At 30.9% G+C, this 22,932-nt stretch overlaps 5 protein-coding genes and 1 pseudogene across 6 annotated transcripts in view; 4 read left to right on the plus strand and 2 right to left on the minus strand.

Moving 5' to 3' along the window:
• The window catches only part of LOC113389386, a 73,321-nt gene extending 67,713 nt beyond the window's left edge, over nt 1–5,608 (plus strand). The window contains exons 1-4 of one of the 2 annotated variants that reach the window (XM_026626431.1): nt 1,400–1,515; nt 2,178–2,322; nt 2,468–2,700; nt 2,775–5,606. In XM_026626431.1, coding sequence (XP_026482216.1) covers nt 2,506–2,700; nt 2,775–5,531 — 2,952 coding nt within the window. In that variant the 5' untranslated portion in view covers nt 1,400–1,515; nt 2,178–2,322; nt 2,468–2,505 and the 3' untranslated portion in view covers nt 5,532–5,606. Of the gene's footprint in view, nt 1–1,399; nt 1,516–2,177; nt 2,323–2,467; nt 2,701–2,774 lie in introns of those variants that run through there. The other variant, XM_026626430.1, reaches the window with a different exon arrangement.
• Nucleotides 5,609–6,523: 915 nt separating this feature from the next.
• Nucleotides 6,524–9,123, minus strand: LOC113389105 (cysteine-rich PDZ-binding protein). Its single transcript, XM_026626164.1, has 2 exons — nt 8,835–9,123; nt 6,524–6,826 (listed from the first exon to the last, which is right to left on the minus strand). Exons 1-2 carry the CDS (start codon nt 9,005–9,007, stop codon nt 6,697–6,699), a joined length of 303 nt encoding a protein of 100 aa, XP_026481949.1. The 5' UTR covers nt 9,008–9,123; the 3' UTR covers nt 6,524–6,696.
• A 191-nt stretch (nt 9,124–9,314) lies between these two features.
• On the plus strand, nt 9,315–10,137 carry LOC113389106 (annotated as a pseudogene).
• An 816-nt stretch (nt 10,138–10,953) lies between these two features.
• Nucleotides 10,954–11,745, minus strand: LOC113389463 (putative zinc finger protein 833). Its single transcript, XM_026626494.1, has one exon. The coding sequence runs from the start codon at nt 11,743–11,745 to the stop codon at nt 10,954–10,956; it is 792 nt and encodes a 263-aa protein (XP_026482279.1).
• A 1,868-nt stretch (nt 11,746–13,613) lies between these two features.
• Nucleotides 13,614–14,955, plus strand: LOC113389181 (derlin-1-like). The gene is made up of 5 exons (XM_026626235.1): nt 13,614–13,766; nt 13,879–14,082; nt 14,210–14,358; nt 14,444–14,554; nt 14,647–14,955. Exons 1-5 carry the CDS (start codon nt 13,614–13,616, stop codon nt 14,789–14,791), a joined length of 762 nt encoding a protein of 253 aa, XP_026482020.1. The 3' UTR covers nt 14,792–14,955.
• A 5,493-nt stretch (nt 14,956–20,448) lies between these two features.
• LOC113389464 overlaps nt 20,449–22,932 on the plus strand; it is a 17,918-nt gene continuing 15,434 nt past the window's right edge. The window contains exons 1-2 of the mRNA XM_026626496.1: nt 20,449–20,623; nt 22,196–22,352. Coding sequence (XP_026482281.1) covers nt 20,449–20,623; nt 22,196–22,352 — 332 coding nt within the window. The remainder of the gene's footprint in view (nt 20,624–22,195; nt 22,353–22,932) is intronic.

Below are 22,932 nucleotides of genomic sequence, written 5' to 3' on the forward strand. Positions count from 1 at the left end.
CAGCTTTTGAGAGAATAAAGCATCCGATTTGAATGATTAAAAAAATTTATACTTGTTTTGACAAAAAAAATTCTTTTGGAAAAAAAATTATTTAGATTCATTTTTCTCAAATTTTTTTTTTTGTATTTAGAAAATAAATCAGAATTTAATTTTAATTCTGGCTGAAGTTTTAAAATTTACTTACATACTTTCATATAAATAATTTAAACTTTGCAATTCAGTTTATATAATTCTTATAAATATTAGACTATGTTACAATATTATTAATAATTTATTTGATAACATTCAATATTTCTCGAGCATTTCGTTACGGTGCGGGAAGTTCCAGCAATTTGCCCTAAGGCACAATGCCATACACTACTAGTATGTTATATATTTTGGAGCAAACCCAGTGGCGGCGCTAAACCGCACGCGCCATCACTGGGCTTGGGGTTTGCTAGGGGCCCCCTTGTTGCCTTGTTCCCAGACAATAAAACATAAGACGAAGTATAGTCAAATTGGTGTATTAATAAAATCATATTATTGGATAATCAATTGATTAATTGATAATTGATTATCAGTTAACTGATAATACACAAATTTAATATAATTGAAAACTATGCGAGATTGAAACGCAAGCCCATCGGCAATTATAATAAAATTATTTTTATCTCATATAAAAGACCTATTTGAAACATTTTAATAAATCGTTTTAGTTGACTACAAACTTAATAATCTAGTTTGGCGATTTCCGAATCACGTAAAACGCTTCATGCAAATACGAAACAAATAATTATTAATATAACCCTTACCTTTACACGAGTCTGTAACGCCTGGGGCTCCTTCAGAAAACACTGAACTTTTCACTAAATTGTCATTGCAATTGTCCGAACACAAAATACTAACATTAAAGCAAGACATTTATCAACCACGCGTCGCACACGAGGTGTCCATTTTAACCCACGCCGCACGAGGTTTTTTGCAATCCGCTTGCATCGGAGCAAATATAGTTCGTTAATTGTTCAACCGCCAATTTTTCAACAGTACTTTAACCGTACAATCTTAATCAAAATGTCTTATCACAAAACTACACGTAATAATGGATTAAATTCGATTAATTTACATCCCGCACGCGTCCTAGCCGATAATATTTGCTTTTTAACACTACCCCGATGTGCTCTTGTGCAAGTCTTGCGAAATACTGACGCCTTTCAGAAGGATTTACCTGAAATTGCCAAATATGCAAATTTCATGTCTGCCAATGTTAGGAATTTGCAACATTGGCAGTCCTGATAGGATTTGGTAAATTTGCAAATTTGGCTTGTTGATAACTTCACACTGCTGTCAAACTGTCAAACTGATGTTTATATTAAAACATTTCATTTATTGTTATTAAAAATTTAGTCTTCGCGTAAATATATTAACAATTTATCACAGACAAAATTGTATAGTGTAAATAAAGTATTTAGGAGTTTGTTTAAATATGCATCCATTCCTTAATGAAATCAAGTTTTAATTGTATTTTATTATCAGAAGGTAGGAAAATATGCAAAAATTGACAATAATGTAGTTATTGAAAATAGTCATAATAATACAGACTAAATGTTTATTAATAATGTTAACTATAAGCGTATAATTCTTACAAGTTACTTAGCGGGTTTCTCAAACTAAGGGTCGCGACCCCGATTAGGAAAATTCTGGGAAAATTCTAATTTCATTTATCAACAATGAAAGGAAAAAAAAGTAAAATTCAGATTATTAGAATCTCTTTTAAATAAATATATCTTATGAAATTGACTGTATTTTAAAAAAGTACTTCATTACTTACATTACATTGAATCAATTATATTTAACTTCCGAAGGAAGAAGTTTATATTTTTTCCAGAAAATATGATTCGCTACTTTTATTTTATCTCGACGTTTCAAGTCATTCTTAATCGTTTGACACTATGAGCGAAAAACTATGTGTGTGTGTAAGGACAAATTCGACTTTTTTCGGCGTTTTCTCAAAGTTGTCTTTATATGACAAATTGACAAAAAACGCTTCATTTAAGAAATTAGCACAAGAGTTCATACGACTTATCATAGGACTTATTTTATTTTAGTTATATTATAATTAAATATATTATTTATATTATAATTAAATATATTTATTAATAATTACAGACTCATATTTACTAAAATGTATATTTTTCTAGGATTATCCGGTTCGGGTCGTTCCATTGAAAGGACGTGATTTTACAGGCTTGGGTTTCGACATAAGAGGCGGCCTCAGGGATGGAATATACGTCGACTATTTACGGCAATCCGGCCCTGCTCACCAGAGTGGAAAAATACAACCAGGTAGGAAATGTTAATATTAATTATAAAAAAAATAATAATTATAAAAAAGCAACTTGTCCTAATGCAAAATGCCACTTACACCTAGTTTATTTAATTTCCTCATAATTTTTATTTGTATTTTTATGAGTCCATTACTATTTTCCAGGTGACAAACTACGTTCCATCCGTATCGATTTCGACCACATGGCCCTTCAGGATGCTCTCAGCATTTTAGGAGCTGCAGCCCCTTATGATGTCCTTTTGGAAGTCCAACAGCAGCATCCGTTACAAAGACAGGCCTCCGGAGAATCTCCCGGAAATCTTCGTGCCGGAAGATCGAGCGGAGGAAGACCGGAACATCCTTTGTACCGAGCATACAGCAGCGGCGATGTAAATAAGGTAGTAAGAAAGAAATATCAATTTTTCCTATTGACAGCATGCAGTTATTAGTTTTCATACCTATTTCTCTTTAGGTCGGAACGCTGAAGAAGAATGGATCCGAAAACAGTTATGATGACACTTCTGCGCCAAAATCTATGACCAACTCAAAATCAACAATGGAACGCAATGGAAATGCAGTATATGCTGTGGAAAACGAGAAGAAGCAAACACATGCAAGTTCCGTATCGACAAAACCAGAAGTCTCCAAACGCCAAAACGTAGAAGATGATAAAACCCAAAAAGATTTGGAGAACGACAACAAAAAAGGATTCAAATTTGGTGTACGAGTTCTACCACCAAATGTTAACGACAAACTATTTTCTACTAATAAATCAGCTAAAACTGAAACAGATTCTGGTAAGGTCCAAGATAATGGGCCTGCGCCAGTTGTTAAAAGACGCAACAAGGAGTACAAGGAACCTCCTGCTACTATAAATAATAATACAGTGCCCGTGCAAGAGACTGTAGAAGGCTTTGTTCGTGATGGCAGTATCAACTCAAGTGGCATAAAACGAGACAAAGCTGGAATTCCCCAAGAAATACCTCAGCACATGCTGCAAGCAGCAATTGCTGCCAGAACCAATCGCAAAAGTTCCGGAGACAATCTCAAAGATCCTTCAACTGATACAAGCAACACACCAGAGCCTTACGAGTCAGAGATGAACTTGAAAGACTTGAGAGAACAATTCATGAGCGGACAAAGTACTTTTAAACCCCAAGATCCAGACAAGGATAAAATTAAAGCTGGTGATGTGCACGTTAAAACATCTGACGACGAAAATACTATTAAGTCTGTCAAGAAGTCCAAAGGAAAAGCTCCACTTCCACCAGATGCTCAGAAAAAAATGGAAGTCAAGCACGTTCTTGAATTCAAAAACGTTAATCATACCGATACTGATATGGATATATCAACGGAAACCATGAACACCAATTTGAGCATTGATGTCACTGACAATACCCATGATGATGATACTACTGTGCACCAGGTTCTGGACCTTGACCTAATTGAAAACGTTCCCGAAACTAAAATTTTGAAAGCAAATCAATGTGATGATAGCATAATTTTAAGCGATCGTCCATCCAACAGTTCGACTCCTAAAAGCACTAAAAAAGAGATACCACAAATTGATAACAGCGAAATAAATATCAACGGTAAGGATGATTTATCAGATTCTGATACAGAAATGCAAGACGAATCCAAAAGTGGAACTACTATTGAATTGAACTCCAGTCACATAACTATACACCATCAAGATATGGACAATGAAACACGTAAAACAGCTTCTTTGGGTGATTTATCACGCTTAAACAACATTTCTCAAAAAATGACTACTACTAATGGTACTTTGGAAAGAGCTCAAAGTTTGGACATATCTGACCAGAACGAGCAAGTTTTAACTCCTAAAAAACGCAAGGCTCAAAATGGTCCTCAAGAGTTTTACGCTGAAAATTTGGAGGAGCACAATAGTAAAGAACCAAAACTGATGACCAATTTGGTGATGGATGCTCCAAATAGCTTCCAGCAAGTAAACAGGTTGAAGAAATCTACTGAATGGGGTAACTTGGAAGACATATCACAAATTAGTACGCCACCAAGCACTCCAAGTGATGCTGATATTGTGGTTCAAAAAACTGAAATGGTATACACTTCAAACACACCAGATATTTCAAAATTCCAGTTCCGTTTCAGTGATACGCCACCGTTTGTTTTGAACCAAAAAAATAACGTTGATGATGAAAATTTGCAAATGTACGGAACTAATGTATCCGATGATATAAAAGTATCCAGGCATTCATTTAACAGCTTGGAGAGACCAAGATCAGAAGTTTTTACTATGGTATCAAACTTCAACACTGACAACTCACAAGTGAATCAAATTGATGAAGTTAAATACTCCCAACCAGTAAGTTTGACTTATATCCAAGACACACCAGTATTTGAAGTAAATGCGCATTCAAATTCACCAACTTTCACATCCGATGTGAAAGGAGTGAATAGCATCAATATTATTTCAAAGGAAAATGAGAAAGTTGAGCATGAAAATCAAAATAATGAAAACATCATGACTATTGTAACAACGGATAGTCAGCCGTCGTCGATTATTTGTATTGAATCAGAGCCCAACAGTTTGAGCAAAATCAATTTTAACGAAATAAACGATACAGCTGATTTGTTACTAAAAACAGTTGGTGTCAATGTTGAGACAAATTGTGTCAATACGGAAACAAATGATGTAGAAATGGCCAGCAGCCCCAAGGAAGATCCTCCAGTAAATGGAAATCACAAAACATACATTACTGAAATAGAAGTAATCACGCCAAACAAGGAGGAAGTAGTGAAAAAAGTTGAAAAAATGGAGCAGCAAATAATCAACCACTCACCAAAGTCAGTAATTTACGAATTCAAAAGCATCAACAACTCCAACGCAGATTTAGACATCTTCGAACTCAAGTCAAGTGAAACGGATAAAGAGGAGGATATAAAACCAAAATTTGAGTATGCAAAAAATGCTGAAATAAAATTCTCAACATCTACTTATGAGCAACCGAAAACCGAAAAACGTTTATCCCAAATTGAATTTCTGAGGTCAAATTTTGAGAAAAACGCTGAACTATTCAAATCAAACATCCCTAAACCAACAACTTCACCCACGAAAACTAATACAAGTCCTTCGAAGATTCCAGTTTTTAACTCCACAAAAGCAACAGAAGTATCCAAAATTCCTGGAAAACAGACCGTGAGTGTCACATCAATCAAATCGAGTTCTAGGAATCCGAGTGGAAAGTAATTTATAGTCATATATTTATATATTGTTGTCAGTCAAGATTCTTTTTATAGGAGTTTTAAGTCAACGTCTGTTAAACATTAGATTATTTTTATTAAATAGTTTTTATTAATATTTAATTTAAAAACTTTAGTCAAGTTGATTCTGAACTTTATTAAAAATTTTGGGCTTCCAAGATCAAATTATGGGATCAATTCTGCCATAACAGAGCTCAGAAAATGGCTTTGTCATGGCAACATTCCCTTATGCTTGTTCTTGGTATTGGAAATTATGAAAATGTCAATTTACTTGCCGTGCAATAACGCGTATTTTACATGTAAACAAGCAAGGAATAATGTTATTATAACAGAATTCCAGTTGGTGCAGTTATCGTGAGATTTTTCCTTGTTTGTTTATATGTAAAATACGCCTGATCGCCCAGCAAATAGATAGGACATTTTCATAATTTTCCCATTGCCATGACAACGCTATTTTATGAGCTCTGTTACCGCAGAATTGCCCCATATGTCTTCAAATGTATATATCCAGAAATAATTTTATTATATACAAAATAAGATATTTTTAATTTGCAGAAATATTAAATTATGGTGTAATAGTAATTTAAAGTCAAGTGTAATATCGTAATATAACTAATAATTTTATATTTTGTTATAAAGTATGTATAATCATTTATTCTAGTGCAGTAAACAGAAGATTTAAGTTAAATTTCAAAAAATATATATTGGCCATATTATTTACTCATCTAAATTTATATTTGTGTATAAATAATCATTTATATTTTTATTGTATTTTGTTCCATGTATATGTGTATATAAGACATCACAGGACAAAGTTATCGTACTATATAATATGTGTATTTAAAAATATTGGCAAATATTTTATAGTTATTAACAATACTCTAAAAATTGTACCATAAATTGTCTTTTTATGTAAATATAAACATTTTTAAGCTGAAATAAATATATATTAGAAATAAAATGAAACTTTGCTTCCTCTACAATGATACAAATATAAACTTATATTTTACAGTTATTACAATAAATAAAGAATCACTTCTATCGTAAGATCGTCAAAACAAAAAATACAAATTTGATGTAAATAATATACAATTATTTCATCAGCAATCAAATTCTTTTAAAGTATGATACATTTTAGATACCTTATACTATTATGTTGAAGATTGCCGATAATTTTTTGTGTCCAATAATTTTTTTCCACACATTGCACAAATTCCTTTTTTATATGCACACGATTGGCAGTAATGCGAGCCTACTTGGTGAACTTTCTGTCTGCAAATTCTGAAAGAGAAAAATTATAATTTAATATTCTAACTGAATAATATTAATGTTAATTACTTACAATAAAACTGAAATAATAATGATTTAAATGAATTTTATATTCAAGCATTATATTTTAACTGAATTTGAAACAAAAATATTATCTCTAAAATAAATACTTTTTTACTATTTTAACTTTCGGAGTTCAGCAAAGCGTTAATCTTAGACCTAGTACATAGTCAATAAAATAGTTTGATATAATTATTATTTTGAATTTAATTTTAATTAAAATTAGCAATAGAATATTTTATAAGTAGAACCTTGTATTTAAATCAACTTACAGAGTAGATACAGTTGTGATTTTTTTTTCTTTTTGAGGGGCAACATATTTGATAGATGTGAAAATATTAGATCATAAGGTATGAAATACAGAATACCCCGCTTAACGCTCTTATTTAAGCAAGGGGTTCCTTAAATAATGGGGTAAATATATGAATATAAACTAATAGTGCATGGCATCGTGCCTTAATATATAATTTATATAGAGATATACTTCATAATATACATCAATGCAGTTTATTTATTGCAAGTGTTAATAAAATTATACAAAATTGTTATAAGATAACTGTGTGAACGAAAATTATAGAATTTATTAATCAGCAATTACTTCATTTCAGGAGGGAATTCAGCTATCAATCCGTAAAAAAAAAGTTTCTTGATCAATTGCATAGTTTTGTTCATTAAAAGTTTGAAATTAAATCAAATGTTGTAGTCTTATTGTGTTATTTTATTTCTGCAAAAATAAAAAGGCATCTTAAGATAACAAAAAAATATGAGTTGCAATATACTTTCTGGTGATTTTTCACTCAAAGATAAAAACACTCTGGTTGTCCAATTAAGGTTGGCTACAAAGAAATTGTCTACTTTTACTTTTACCACTCAACCGAACAATCAATGCTGATATCTACATTAAACAACTAATGGAATTAAAAACGCAGTTAATGAAAAGAGCCCTGAATTGATAAACCAAAGCCATTATTGACATCAATATTGGAGCTTAGTTGAGACATTTTGCTGCATCCAGTATATGGCCTTGATCTTCTGATTACTTTTTGTTTCGATTTCTACAAAACTCCTTCGATGGTAAAATCAATGATTATGATGGTGGGAAACGGTAACTGATTCAGTTTTTTGCTAATAAAAACCAGAAGTTTTATGAAAGTGGAATAATGATGCTGTTGGAAAGATGAAAAAGTCATTGATCAAAATGGACAATGTGTTAAAGAATGAAGTTATTTAGTGCGATGAAAAAAATGTCTAATTTTATAACAAATATCTACATTAGGTGCAAAAACGATACTTTGTAGAAACGTAATCTTCGTATTATGGATACTAAACGATGTTACATTTTAATATAATTAGGTACTATCATATAAATATTGATCAAAATGTTTTAAGATTTCTGATTCTGATTTCGTTTCAATTTCCATAAAACTCCTTCAATGATAAACAATTCAACAATCATTCAATCATTGAATCAATCAGCACAGGAGTATTGACAACGGAATGACAAATGGTGACAAGTTGTCGTTGATTCAGTTTTTTGCTACTAAAAACCACAATTTTTATGAGAGTGAGATAATAATGCTGCTTGAAATACTACAAAGTTAAATGGACAATGGATTATAAAACGAAATTACATACTTCGAAGAAAAAAATGTCTTTGAACAAACATCTACAATCACTTAGTTGCCAATTTGCTACTTTGTAGAAAGGTAACCTTCACATTAAGCAGAATACTAAGCTATATAACTTTTGATCAAAATTAGGTATACTACCTTAAAGATTGATCAGAATGTTTTAAAATTTGTACTTATACATCTCGCATACCAAAAATTGTTTTGTTGCTTTCCATTCAGTTGATTTTGACAGTAACTTTTCAGGGGTATGGAAATAGGACCAAATAGGTCAAAAATATGTTATATTTTGTAAAATAAATAACATAATTTATATGAATTATGATAATTACCTGCACGTAAGGAAGGTAGTTGTATAAGGACTAAACCTGGCTTTGGAACCAGTCACAGCTTTATTTTCACCGACTTTTCTACCACCGGATTCAACAGTATTTCTTGCTCCAGATTTCCAAGGATCAGGTGTAATTACCTTTCCTAGTTTCTTCTCGCATTTATCACAAACCATTTTATAAATTTTAGCAATGAAGGTTAAAGGTAACGAAGGTGTAATAATAATTATAGTAAAGTATTATTTATGCATTTTATGAAACAAATATTAAATTGCACAAATTGCTAATTGAATTAAATTTCGCTTACAATTAAAGCGAAGAAGTTTTGCGCGATTATTTAGTTCTGTCGTGTTTATTTTTGTTTGTAAGTTCATCTGTCAAATGTGTCATAGACATATGTCAGCTGTGAACATAGACATATGTCAGCTGTCAAATGCGCGTACATGACCTGGCAACACTACTGTCAAAATTGTAAATCTGAAGTTGTTTATCGTTTCAAATATTGTTTCGAATGGCTTTTCTTTTATTTTTGGCTCGAAAATAAAGCTTTAGTTTTTATGACTTGACAGAAATTTATATAAATGGTTAAATCGCGTTCACGATCGTTGTCACCCAGACGCCGGGACAGAATTCGAGACCGAGATCCTAGACAATATAATAATGACAGGGATGATCGTAACGACAGGGAAAAAGACCGCAGACGAAAAAGGGAACGCTCCAGGGACCGTTCCCGTTCCAGGGACAGGCGTAGAAAATCACCAGGAAAAAGACACAGGTCCAGGTCCAGATCTGAATCCCGTAACCCCAGAGACAGAAAATCCCACGTCCAAGTCAGTGAAAGACCCCGAATCACAGAAGCTGACCTAGAAGGTAAAACTCCCGATGAACAAGAAATGATGAAAATGATGGGTTTCTGTGGTTTCGACACAACTAAAGGTAAAAAAGTCCCAGGGAACGATACTGGAGAAGTACATGTCATTCTGAAGCGTAAATATCGACAATACATGAATCGCAAAGGAGGCTTCAACAGACCATTAGATTTTGTTGCATAGATAATAATCATATACCTCTACCGTATAACCTCAACTATCAGGAACTAATAACCTCAGTATAATTTACAGGTACCATTACAAGTAACATAATCCTCAAATTCATTGTGAACCTCAACATATTTACATGTATTAATTCTAGTTGTATGCAAGGATAAAATATACATTTACATTTAAGAATTCGAATTTATTTATTTAATTTTGAGTTGTATTTAAACTTGAGTTGTATTTATCTGAGAAATTGTGTTTTGAATAATTTTTGTGACAATGAAGGCCAGCAAAGTCAATTACTGATTGAAGTAAAATTTTTTGCTATAGTAAGAGATAGTATTTAAGTTAAAAGTAAATGCATCATATAACAATTTTGAATAATGTTTTATAGTAATATCGTAACACTCACGATGCACACAGTTTTTAATGTCAAACATTATACATACTTATATAATAATAAATTATAAAATATATATTTATAGTAGCATTAAAAATATTTATGTTTGAAAATAATATTGTAATTAAAGTCACACTTCAGACATAGCATTTAGGACTTGAACCTTTATTAGAGAAATAAAGTAATTGCTGATTAATAAATTCTATAATATTTGTTCACGCAATGAACTTATAACAATCTTGAAAATTTTTATTGATACTATCAATAAATAAATTGCATGGATGTCCATTATGAAGTATATCTGTATATAAATGATGCACAGCTACACAAACTATTGTTGTGCTCAATTTCTCGTTTAGAGTAATAAATGTGAATACCAATTCATGCTTGAAAATTGAAAGCTTTGACATTTGAACGAGAACAGTTGTTGTTGGATATATAAATGTATATGTCGAGATGTCATAGAATTTAATAAGGCAAACAAAAAAGAGTGCGCGTAAGGGTCACACGCGATTGAAGTAAAACTTTTTTGCTATTGTGCGAAATGAGTTAAAAATAAATACATCATAAAACAATTTTGAATAATGTTTATTAGTAAATGATCTTAAAAGACTTGAGTTTGATATCAGTATGCATACCATGAATAAATAAGAATAAAATGACTCATGCAACGACAGATCTCTATTCACACGGCAGATTTTCCACAGTGCTTTTCCATGTGTTTCTTCAATGTGTATAACTCGGTATATTCCTTATTGCAAGTACCACATTTAAAACAACGATCTCTGTCATGTGTCAGCATGTGTCTTTTCATACTACTTAATTGTGTAAATGGCTTATCGCATATAGTGCATTCATGGAGGCGTACTCCGCTATGTATCTTCATATGAACTTTCAAATAACGTACTACTGTGAATGTCTTATTGCATATGATGCATTCATAGTGCTGCTCTTCATTGTGAGTGAGCATATGTTTTTTCATTTGATCTAAATATCTGAATGTCTTATTGCATATAGCGCATTCATGGGGGCGCTCACCGCTGTGCATCAGCATGTGTTTTTTCAAAACAATTGATTGTTTGAATGCCGCATTGCACATTTCGCATTTATAGGGTCGGTCTTTAGAATGTGCAATCATGTGAGTTTTGACATGACTTAATTGTTTGAAAGCTTTATGACAAATTCCGCATTTGAAAGGGCGTTCTTTGTTATGTCTAGGCCTGTGTTCGATCATATGCTCTTTTATATGATCTGATTCTTCAAATGATTGATTACAAATGCCACATTCATAAATGTTTGTCTCGATTGACTCCTCTTCGACTTCTTCTTCAATCTTCACCTCAGAATTCGTAAATCTTTCTAAACACGTTTCATCATCCTCAGAACACTCCTCAGATTTAACATTAGCATCAAAAACATATGATTCATCCTCAATTTCGTGTTTAATGTCTTTTACTGAATATTCTGGTGGCTCCATTTTAATTTTCTGATCATTCATAGACATAATTGTTTCTTCTGACATTTTTAAATGTTTTCGCTCACTTACATATACACAGTAAATATTTACAATAATAGTGCGTTAAATAATAATCTAGTATAATCAACAATCTTTTTAACAACCATTTTCATAATTTGACATTTGAAGCATAAAGTATGTTTTTAGAGATATGAAACATGGAATAATTTTCTTTGCACTATTCGTGCCTACAGCGCCAGACTAAATATGAACTAAGGGAGGAACTAATCAGTGTGCGCTTTTCAGGTGTTTTAATATGTTTGTTAAAGAAAAAAGATATTAAATAAATGTTATAAATAATAATAAACAAGATACAACTAATGTGAAAGTTGACAAGTTATTGACATTTTAAAATTTTCTTCAAGGCACTTAAAATACAGGTAAGTACGAAGATAAAATAAAAAAGAAATGCAGTAAACATTTATAAGGTTCAGTTGCTTAAAACTTATGTCAAATATCAAAATAGTTCTTAAAAACAATATTATATTAATGATCTCAATAAAATAAGTAAATAATAATTTAATTTACTCATTTTTTTAAATTATTTTTGGTCAAAATTTTGGTCGAAGGACATGATTTGAGTCCATCACCCATCAAATAAAATTGCAGTTAGAAACAATGACTAAGAAAAAAAACTACATTTTTTTCGAAACTTGTAAATTGAAGGAAATATTGTTAGAAAGTAGCTTGGAGTCAACACCTCTTCTGATTTTTTACATCCATTGAAAAGGTCACTACAAATACAATCATACGATAATTCATCAAAATGGATGTATGCGTGTGTGTGCGGATACAAATTTTCGTCGACGATTTCGAGAACACCGATCAACCGATTTGAATAATACAAAAAATATTCGATTTATATTGATAAGGAGACATGCTGATTAGTTTATGGCTAACGCAGGTCTAGTCGTTTCAAAAATACGGAGCAAAAGGTGCCAAAGATAGCAAGTTCTGAGAGAACAAAACGGCCGATTTGAATTATTCAAAAAGAATTCGGTTTGTATTGATGTGGAGACGTACTAATTGATTTTTGGTATAGGCAGGTCCAGCCGTTTCGAAGATACAGAGCAAAAAGCGCAAAAATTCCGATTAGATTCCAGACGTCCGCTCATAGCGTTAGTAGATAAGAAATTCAAAACTGATCGGGTTCAAATCTCACGGCTGTATTTTTTATGTTTGAACAGTTGATACTACACGAATATTTAAAATTGTTAACTCAGTGCATATATTTTGCGAACGAAAAATTGACGCATTTGGAATAATATATGTTCATTCTAATAACAAGTCCGATTACTTAGATTTTGTTTGTATATTTTATTCAAACATATATGAAAAACGTCGTCTAATCTAACAAATTTACATATTTTGTCTACGAGAAACAAATAATGAAAAATCTAGTTTTTATAATATTTATTCAGACATTTTTGTTGACTGATTATTTTTATTTTTCGAATATATAATTCTAGTACGGAAAGTACCAGCAATTTGCCATTAAAAAAATGACTACATTAATTTATTTAAATTTGAAATAAAATAATATTTCATGCAAATTTGTTCACTATTTCGGTTATAATAGCCTCCCGTAGTGCTCAAAATGACCACTAAAAGCGCTTCAGTCAATTTGAGTTTCCCATCTATGCCTTCACACATAGCGAATATCTATGGTGTTAAATGTCAGTTTCACCAAGCAGAATTAGACGCGTGTAAAACACTTGTCATCGAATATTCAGTGAAATGTGAATAAATAATTGATATCAAACAAATTAAAGAAATAATAAAGATTAATATATGTAATATTAGGAGTACGAATACATAATTGTTAAAAAATGACTGACATAGGACAGTGGTTTAAAAACCTTCCAATTTTTACAAGACATTGGTTAGGTTTAACTTTAGCTTTTAGTTTACTAGGACGTTTTGGTTTGTTAAAGCCCGAATACTTATATCTACTTAGTGAGAAATTCATAAATGAGCTACAGGTAATAATAAGTAAATTTCGAAGTCCAAAATCCTAATTCTTGAGAGAATTATACAATTTTACTTCTAGAAGATCTTGATGTAAACCATACAAAAATTGCATCTACCTTTTAGATATGGAGACCATTAACAGCAGTTTTCTATTACCCCCTCAACCCGGCCACAGGGTTCCACTTCATGATAAATTGTTACTTTTTATACAACTACTCGCTTAGATTAGAAACCGGTGCATTCCAAGGACGCCCTGCCGACTACTTCTTCATGTTGTTGTTCAATTGGGCATGTTGCGTAATCATATCATTATTTAAGGAAATGCCTGTAAGTTGTAATAGACAATTAGCATGAAATTGGTAGTAATTGTTATGTACCAACTGAATTAAATTAAAGCAAGACTCTTAAATAATTCTGTTAAAATAAAATATCATTATATTTCCTTTACCTGCAGTTGTTGATGGATCCAATGGTGTTATCGGTTTTGTATGTCTGGTGTCAACTGAACAGAGAGGCTATAGTTAACTTCTGGTTCGGCACAAGATTTCCTGCAATGTATTTGCCTTGGGTTCTGTTGGGTGTAAACCTAGTTTTATCAGGAGGGTAAGTGATAAAATGATACAAGAATACAAAATTAGTTTTAGAGATCTTTACCTTTTATCCATTTTTATTCTTGACTTTGTTACAGTGGCTTCATGGAGTTATCAGGAATTTTAGTTGGACATCTTTATTTCTTTCTCATGTACAAATATCCAGAGGAATATGGCGGTGCACAGCTTTTGACAACACCTAGCGCCTTGTAAGACCTTGAATTTATCATTAACTCATCTATTTAATTCATCATTTTGTTAATCTATAATCTCCCAATTGAATTTTTATAATTGTTTTCAGGAAAAAATATTTCCCAGAAACCCGAGGTGGTGTCTACAGTTTTGGAGGAAATGCACCGCAGAACATTCAAAGGCCGCAAGCACCAGCTGCACCGGCATTTGGTGGACACAGGTGGGGTCCAGGACAACCTCTCGGAGGCAATTAAATAATTACTCACAAGCCATTCACATAAATAACTTGTCATGAGTATATAATTGTACTAGAAGTCATTGCGATAAAATGGTTGTTATTTTTTATAACTAGAATACATATTTGAGTTTATAATCATCATTTTAGCATTTATATAAATAACACCGGTCCGGTTATAACCCACCAATTAAATGTTAATATATTAATATGTTGTACATCATAAATGTAATACTTATTTCATATATAATATATTATTTTAAATAATTTTTTTTAATTATTTTAAAACTATCCTGGCCTTGGTATGGTTCATTATAAAGCATGATTTAGTAAATCATGTTTTATTCTGATTGATTTCATTTCAAAGATAAATGATACAAGTAATTGTTCCATTGAAATGTGTACATAGATAATATCTAGTTTCCTTTTCCTCCAATTTATATTGTGGAATAATATTTTGCTGAATTTTTAATTTTAATCTTTAGTAATAATTGTTTTAAGTTTAGTGAAAATTAGTGAATATTAAGTACAGTATGTGATTTTTTTTGTAAATTCCACTTGCATAAGTTCTAGATACAAGCATTGTTATTTATAAAAAATAGCTGCAACAAACATAGTTCAATTAGAGAAAAGAATAATTCTGTCAAATTAAAATATTATTATCTTACCTTTTACTTCAGATTTTGTGCAAAATCAATCTTTTCTCATAACTTCTTTAAATACACTTTCTTAAATTGGTCATTTGTCATTTATAAATTCTTGCTCTGCTTCTTCTTCAATTTCTACTATTTTTTTTAACTAGATCGATATTTGTGTAATATAATAATATTGTAATGATAATGACTAAAAGTGATTGATATTTTTTATAACAAGTTCCAAAAATTCTAAGAATATTCTAAGATCGTAGACTAGACTATTCTAGTCTAAAAGAATTCTAGATCTATGATCATAAAATTAATTTTAAAAACTATTTTTGTTCCCATCACGCGTTATTCAATTTTTTTTTCATACGTTTTATCTTTCTTTCGATAGGATCTTGTACAATTACTCTTTTAATACGCCCTGTTGGTCTATTTAACTTCTTTAATATTTTGAAAAAAGAAATATTACAAGATGTTTAACTAATTTTTGGTGGGTGGTAATTCTTAACCATGTTCTAACAAAATAAATTGGAGCCCAAACACTTGCAAGTGTTAGCCATGGTTATAAGGCTGATAAAGTATATTATAGTCGTCTTATAATGATATCACTTTTATATATAATTTGAAATACGAGTTTTAATTATTAAGATACACCAACATGATGTAATTAGATGAAATTAATATTTTTCCTTATTTTGCATAAATTTCTTCGATATGAGTAAATAATTGACTCCATTGGTGCATCGATAAGATTTGAAATTTAACCATTTAGATAAAATTTTAACTGTTTATTGCAAAAATAAAATTTTCATTTTCATAAGAAATAATCAATACGATTGATATCTCTCAAGCAATCAATCTGCAATTATATTAATTGTATTGCATAATCTAAAAGCGCAGTCCATTATTCGAAACTTTCAAATGAATGCATTTCTAAATTTTAATCACTTTTAACCAACATTTTTTATAATTTAACTACACAATACAATACAATGTTTGCTTAGATCTTTTTTTTATTATTTTATTAGGAAGAAACGGGTGTTCAATCTTTTCCCAACTAATATCTTTCCAACAGTTTTTGAATTCATAAATTCAAATTAGGATTTTTAGCTAAAACGCGAACGAAATTTTTATTTTTTGCTAATTATAAACAAACTGCTCGTTCTATCGTCTCGCAAAACCAATCAATTTCAGTCCTTACCGAGATTCATGTAGGTAAGGAGGATCTAGAATGTTGATTTTATTCTTATCTTTCATGAAAAAGTATGTGTCTCTGTATGTGCGCCCTTAGCTGTTATGAAAAAGTATGGGTGTGTATTTTTGATCCTTCGTCGGCATTTTCTCAAAAACGGATGGACTGATTTCAAAAATTTATAAACCATTCGATGCAACAAGATGAGGACTATCGTTTGTCGGTTTTGCACGACCATCAGTCGAGCTTTTTTCTTTTAATTAGCGGTAAAGCTTAAAAAATATGCCAAATTTGAACCGATTTGAACAATAGACATTTTTATCACTTTTTGCTCCATATCTCAGAAGCCGCTGGACCTGCCTTTTCCAGAAACTAATCAGCACAATTCCCTATCAATTGGAATCGAATGTATTTTAAATCATTCAAATCGCTTGATCCGTACGCCTGAAAACGTGGACGAAAAATTGTATCCACACATACACACACATACAACAATTTTTTCTGAGATATACCAAATCTTCAGAAACCTTTAAAACGTAAAGATATGCAAAAAATATCAATTTTTAATAACTTACCCTACGGGAAGTTCATAAGAAATTCAATAAACTCCAAAGACCATTTTCTTTTAATTTAATATTTAATTATTTCCTTAGGCAATCTTACACTATTTTTATAGCATTGCACGTGGCGGCTACGTAACAAAGAATTAAAATGTATAAGTACTATCATATAAAAAGATGTACATATTTTTTGCAATCAGATTTAAAAGTCCTTTAAAATGAGTCCACCAACTCGAGACTAGGTCAAAATTTTTCCTACACCTATAGGATTAAATTGTTTTCAGCATATTCTTATCACTGAACATGATTTTAATATCGAATGTCGGCATTTAAACAACGACTAAAAATTCCTTAAACGTACACCCACGCGATAACGGGCCATTATGAAATTCTCACTAATCAATGTTTTATTTGATAAATAGGTAATTCCGAAAAATTAACCATTTTTTTCTTCAAACCGTAACACTTTCCTAAATCGTGTGCCCTAAATCTATTTTAAATAAAGATGATACATTATCTAACTTGAATTTTCAATGTCACGTGGTAAATGATATATAAAATAGATTTTTTTGAGAACTGTTGCAGTGTTTAAGTAGTTTTTAGAATAATTAGTTTGAAAATAATAGTGGATAAATTCACATGCATTAAAAATAACATCATCGTAAATATTTTTTTTATTTTAAAAAAAAAACTAGTGGTGTATGGCAACGTGCCTTCAGGCAAATTGCTAGAACTTCCTGTACCGTAACGAAATGTTCGAGAAATATTAAATGTTTTAGATTATTATAAATACTGTAACTTATATATGTTTACAGAAAAACAAACAAAATTTAATCATTCCAATTTAAAATGAAGGACTTTGTATAATATTTACAAGAATTATATAAACTAAAGTGCAAAGTTAAAATTATTAATTTGAAGTATATAATTGAGCTTTAGAACTTTAGCTTGAAAAAAAAAGAATCGTTGGCGATATTAATTTTTTTTTTTAATAAAAAAAATCCAAAATCAATTGTTTCGTCAACACAAGTAGAAAGTTGTTTGAACCATTCAAATTGGATGCTTAGTTCTCTCATAAACTGCCATTCTTTGCACATTTAGCTCTGTATCTCCGAAACCGCTGGACCTGCCTTTGCCAAACACTAATCACCTCTTCTCTCAAATATTACAAATTTAATGTTTTTAGATCATTCAAATCAGGTCTTTCGCTCACTCAAAAACTCGATTTGTATTTTCTGCACTCTTTACTCCTTATCTCCAAAATGGCTGGACCTGCCTTTGCCAAAAACTAATCAGCACATCTCCCAATCTATAAAAATCGAATGATTTTTGAACCATTCAAATCGGTTGATGCGTGCACCCGAAAACGTGGACGAAAAATTGTATTCATACATACATACACACACACATCCATTTTATCTAAGGTTTTGGCATTCCTCATGTTCAGAAACTTTCAAAATGTGAAGCACTGTAAAAATTTTCATTTTCGATTTTAGGCCCTTTACTATAACTACCATACGGGAAGTTAATAATATTTATTTGAGTTTAAGTTTCATTTTTCGTCCAAAATCGAAAATGAAATTTTTATATATCTTTACGTTTCAGAGGTTTCTGAACATTTTGGCATACCTTAGAAAAAAATTATGTATATGTGTGTACGCGTGTATTTTTTTATAGCGAAGCAAATGCATTTATGCAACCCAGACTAAGTCTTTTGTCTGGGTAAGCCGGACTCAATACCGTCTAGGAATAATCCCGAGTAAAACCTTCGCTTTGCCCTTGCCTCGTGGGGGAAAGATCTAGAATGTTATCGAAGTCCCATTCGCTATTTTTCTTTCCATAGATCGTAGGTCATGTGTGCCTGTGTGTATATGGGTATGTGTGTATGATATGTGTATGTGTGTGTGTATGTATATGCGGATACATTTTTTGTCGACAATTTCGAGAACATGGTTTAACCGATTTGAATAATTCAAAAATTATTCGATTCCTATTAATAAGGAGACGTGCTGATTAGTTTTTGGCGAGGGCAGGCCCAGCAGTTTTGAAGATATGGGGCAAAAAGTACCAAAATTATAGTTCAGTTTTTGAGAGAATGGCGTGTCCGATTCGAGTGATTCAAAACACATATTATATGTACTGACAAAACAAAGAAGTGATTAAATTTTTGTTAAGGTAGAACATGCAGTTTCGGAGATCAAATAAAAAATAATAAAAAATAGCCATTTTGCAGTCAAAATTGATCATCAGACATAGTCATCAGATATTTTATAGAGATTTTAATAATTAGTACATATTTTGTTTATATTTCTATGGGTTCCGTATCAATGTTCATTCTCTAGTATGCGACGCGGCTAGTAAAATTTTAATTTTTAGTACGGGAAGTTCTAGCAATTTGCTTGAGACACGAAAATTTCTGAATTCTCTATAATCTAATTTTTTCAAAGTTTTCCAAAAATGTTAATTTGGAAAGTTTTCCAAATTGTTAATGTGTTTTTAAAAATTTTAATTTTCGGAACGGAAATTTTAGCAAATTCAAAATTCTCAACGATCTAATATTTTCTCAAGTTTTCCAAAATATAAATGTGTTTTTGCAAATTTTAATTTTTGGTACGAAAAGTTCTAGGTCTTAAGGCGCGATGCCATGCACTATGTTTTATCTATGAATAATTTTAAAATTGTTATTTTATAGAATCAAGTATTTACGTATAAGTTATTTTAAAAACTTTAACATTTTAGTACAAAACAAAATAAATATTAAGTATTTTTCTAAGAAATGCATTTTCCATAGTGGTAGCAAAAAATATTCATAAATTACCAGATTTTTGTAACTTTGAAATTATTTAATTATTTCATTAATAAATCATTAAACTAATAAAAATCCATATACCTACAATTATCTATTCAAAAACCACGTGCAAATATAAAAAAACAAACAAGATAAACATAAATTTTAAAAGGATTCCCACTAAAATTAACGATAATTATAAAATTAACAAGAAATAATTTTAAAAATATTTGGAATAAATGAATTTATTCATATAGCCAAAGTGTAATGAATAAACAATAAGTGCATATATTTATGTAAAAGCACTATTATATATTTAAATTAATGGAATTTTGTAAAAACAAATGTATTTACCAGTAATTTTATACGAACAAGAATCACAGTTCTTATATTGTTCCTGTTCCTATAGGAAATGAATTAAAACATTAAAATTATTGTTATAGGTTTAGGTGTTTTCTAAATTAGTGCATTAAAAGACTATTCAAATTATATAAAATGTTTTGGATTCCATCAGCAATATTGTGTTTCATTTTAATCGCAACTCTTGTTAAAAATTATGATGCAAAATTGCGATATGCAGAGTGGACGTCCAAATTACCAAATGAGATTTCAATAGATGATGATAGCTACATCAAGCAGAAAGGACAGCAGCTCACATTTGCATTTCCTGGTAATATATAGTTGATATAAATTCAAATATTCAAATAACCAAATCTGTTTCTGTTAAATAATTGGCTTCGTTTTTCATCTCCCTCATTTGATCAACTTTTCATCTATTGGAGTGGTGAAGGTCTTAGATACGTAGCAAAAATGCAACCACGTCATATTAGTGTGCGACGTAACCGTTACGTTTTTGCCCGCGAAATAGATACTACTGTGTGTCTTCCAGGGTACGTACCTGTACGTACGGATTTGGCGGCGCTACGCAACATTTATGGCTTTTTTTACGTGGCTGGGTAATAATACAAGTTCGATTGGATAACAATATGTGTCCAATATTAGCTCTGGATCAGGCTAAAAAAATACTATTAACAAAATACCATTAACCAGCACTAGATCACCATCAAATTTGCTAATAACATGCTTCAAAAAATTGTTGTCTAAAAGCAGTGCTTCAGTTTAAAATCTAATCCAGGACTAGAAGATATGGTTATTTCACAAAGACTCATAAAAATCACAAAGGACTTACTTTTTCCAAAACATATCAGGATTTTTCGTCAAAATCATACCAATATCCTTCCTCTCATTTTTTCCTATTATCATCATTTACCCTCTGGCTGGTCTATCTGCTTTATTTAAAAACAAAGTTTCATCTATTGGAGTGATGGAAGGTCATTTTGTGATAATCAAATGTATTCCTAACTTTAATTGGATAACAATATGTTTTTATTATGAACTAAATAAGATCGCCATCTAACAGCACTAGATTACCATCAAATTTCCTAATAACATGCTTCAAAATAGTTGACTAAAAAGCAGTGCTTCAGTTCAAAGTTTAATCCCGGGACTAGGAAATATGGTTATTTATAAAAATAATCAATAAAACCAGAAGGAACTTGTTTTTTCCAAAAAATATTAGGATTTGTTGTCAAAAGCATACCCTCACTTTCTTTTTTACCTATTATCATCATTTATTTTCTGGTTGGTTTATCTGGTTTATCTCAAAACTACTGTCAATGCCAAATTATATAGTCAATTAATTCTTTATTTGTATTTCTTTAGTTTTACTTGTGGTCGTTTTAGGATAGTGCAAAAATTATTGTCAAAAATCTTCAATTGTGGAATGACTTTTCTATTTTTCCATGTCTATTTTAATTCTGTTATCTACTATTTACAAAGAAGTCTATTTAGTCTATCTGTAAAGTTGTCTAAAATCTTCAATTATCTTTGGCCATTTATCAAAATTCATTTTTCTCCACATTTTTCTCTTAACTTACGTTTTCTAGAATTGTATTGTTAGAATGCCTTTTATAACTTTATCCATGAATTTATCCATGTCCATTTTAATTCTGTTATCTACTATTTACGAAGTAGTCTATCTAGTTGTAAAAATTGTCTAAAACCTTTAATTATCTTTGGCCAATCATCAAAATTCATTTGTCTCGATTCAGCGACTTCAAATCCACAAGATGGAACAATCGAATATAGTTAACTCGCGTTTTCCAGAATAGTTTTGTTAGCACGCTTTTTCTCTTTATCTATGTCTATTTTAATTCTGTTATCTATAATTGTTATTTTTCAGGTACAAAATGGTGTGGTCCAGGAAACACGGCATCGAGTTACGAAGATTTGGGGATCGAACGAGAAACTGATAAATGCTGCAGGGCTCATGATAATTGTGATAATATACCGGCAGGAGAAACTAAGAACAATCTTACTAATAATGGAATGTTCACAAGGTAATAATAATAATAATATTATATGGTTGTCTGTCCGAAGACAGGTCTATGGTCTGAGAGCATCACAAAGTGAAGAATTCCTTTCCCATTCCTTGTTAATCATCACTATAGTTGTTCCATGGCGTAATAGTTAAGCGCGCTGCCTTGTATCGACAAGAGCGTGAGATTAAACATCGCTATAGACAACCTGATATCAAGCATTAGTAAACTGCACTACTAGTAATATCATTTTTCACTTGAAAGCATATTACCAATTGAAAATAACTCATTTCGGGCACTGCATTGTGAAATGGAAATAAGAAATTTCTTAGACTATTTTGCCCTGAATCGAGTTGGAGTTTATATAACTCAGCTCACGGCCCTGCCCTTGGTCTGGATAAATTTGACAATTCGTCAATAAAATTATGAAAGGTTTATTCCATTTTACCAAGTGATTAAAATAAAATTCCGATGACAAAAGTGTAATAATTCCACATCTAATTAAAGCTATAACAGTAAAAATTAATAAATAAGTCTTGCAATTTAAATACATTTGTTGTTTTTAAGAGCTTATAATTTACCCTTACCCAATCCCAATTAC

The sequence above is a fragment of the Ctenocephalides felis genome, unplaced genomic scaffold, assembly GCF_003426905.1.
Source record: "Ctenocephalides felis isolate EL2017-DRISC unplaced genomic scaffold, ASM342690v1 CF-g0.4_SCAFFOLD_03573, whole genome shotgun sequence".
NCBI lineage: Eukaryota > Metazoa > Arthropoda > Insecta > Siphonaptera > Pulicidae > Ctenocephalides > Ctenocephalides felis.

Excerpts from the sequence above, each read along its gene's own strand:
- LOC113389181 (XM_026626235.1), top strand. The coding sequence starts at position 13,614 with ATGACTGACATAGGACAGTGGTTTAAAAACCTTCCAATTTTTACAAGA. Across the intron at positions 14,083-14,209 it reads CATTATTTAAGGAAATGCCT|TTGTTGATGGATCCAATGGT; the intron begins GTAAGTTGTAAT and ends CTTTACCTGCAG. Across the intron at positions 14,555-14,646 it reads TTGACAACACCTAGCGCCTT|GAAAAAATATTTCCCAGAAA; the intron begins GTAAGACCTTGA and ends AATTGTTTTCAG.
- LOC113389105 (XM_026626164.1), bottom strand. The coding sequence starts at position 9,007 with ATGGTTTGTGATAAATGCGAGAAGAAACTAGGAAAGGTAATTACACCT. Across the intron at positions 6,827-8,834 it reads ACTACCTTCCTTACGTGCAG|AATTTGCAGACAGAAAGTTC; the intron begins GTAATTATCATA and ends TTTCTCTTTCAG.
- LOC113389463 (XM_026626494.1), bottom strand. The coding sequence starts at position 11,745 with ATGGAGCCACCAGAATATTCAGTAAAAGACATTAAACACGAAATTGAG.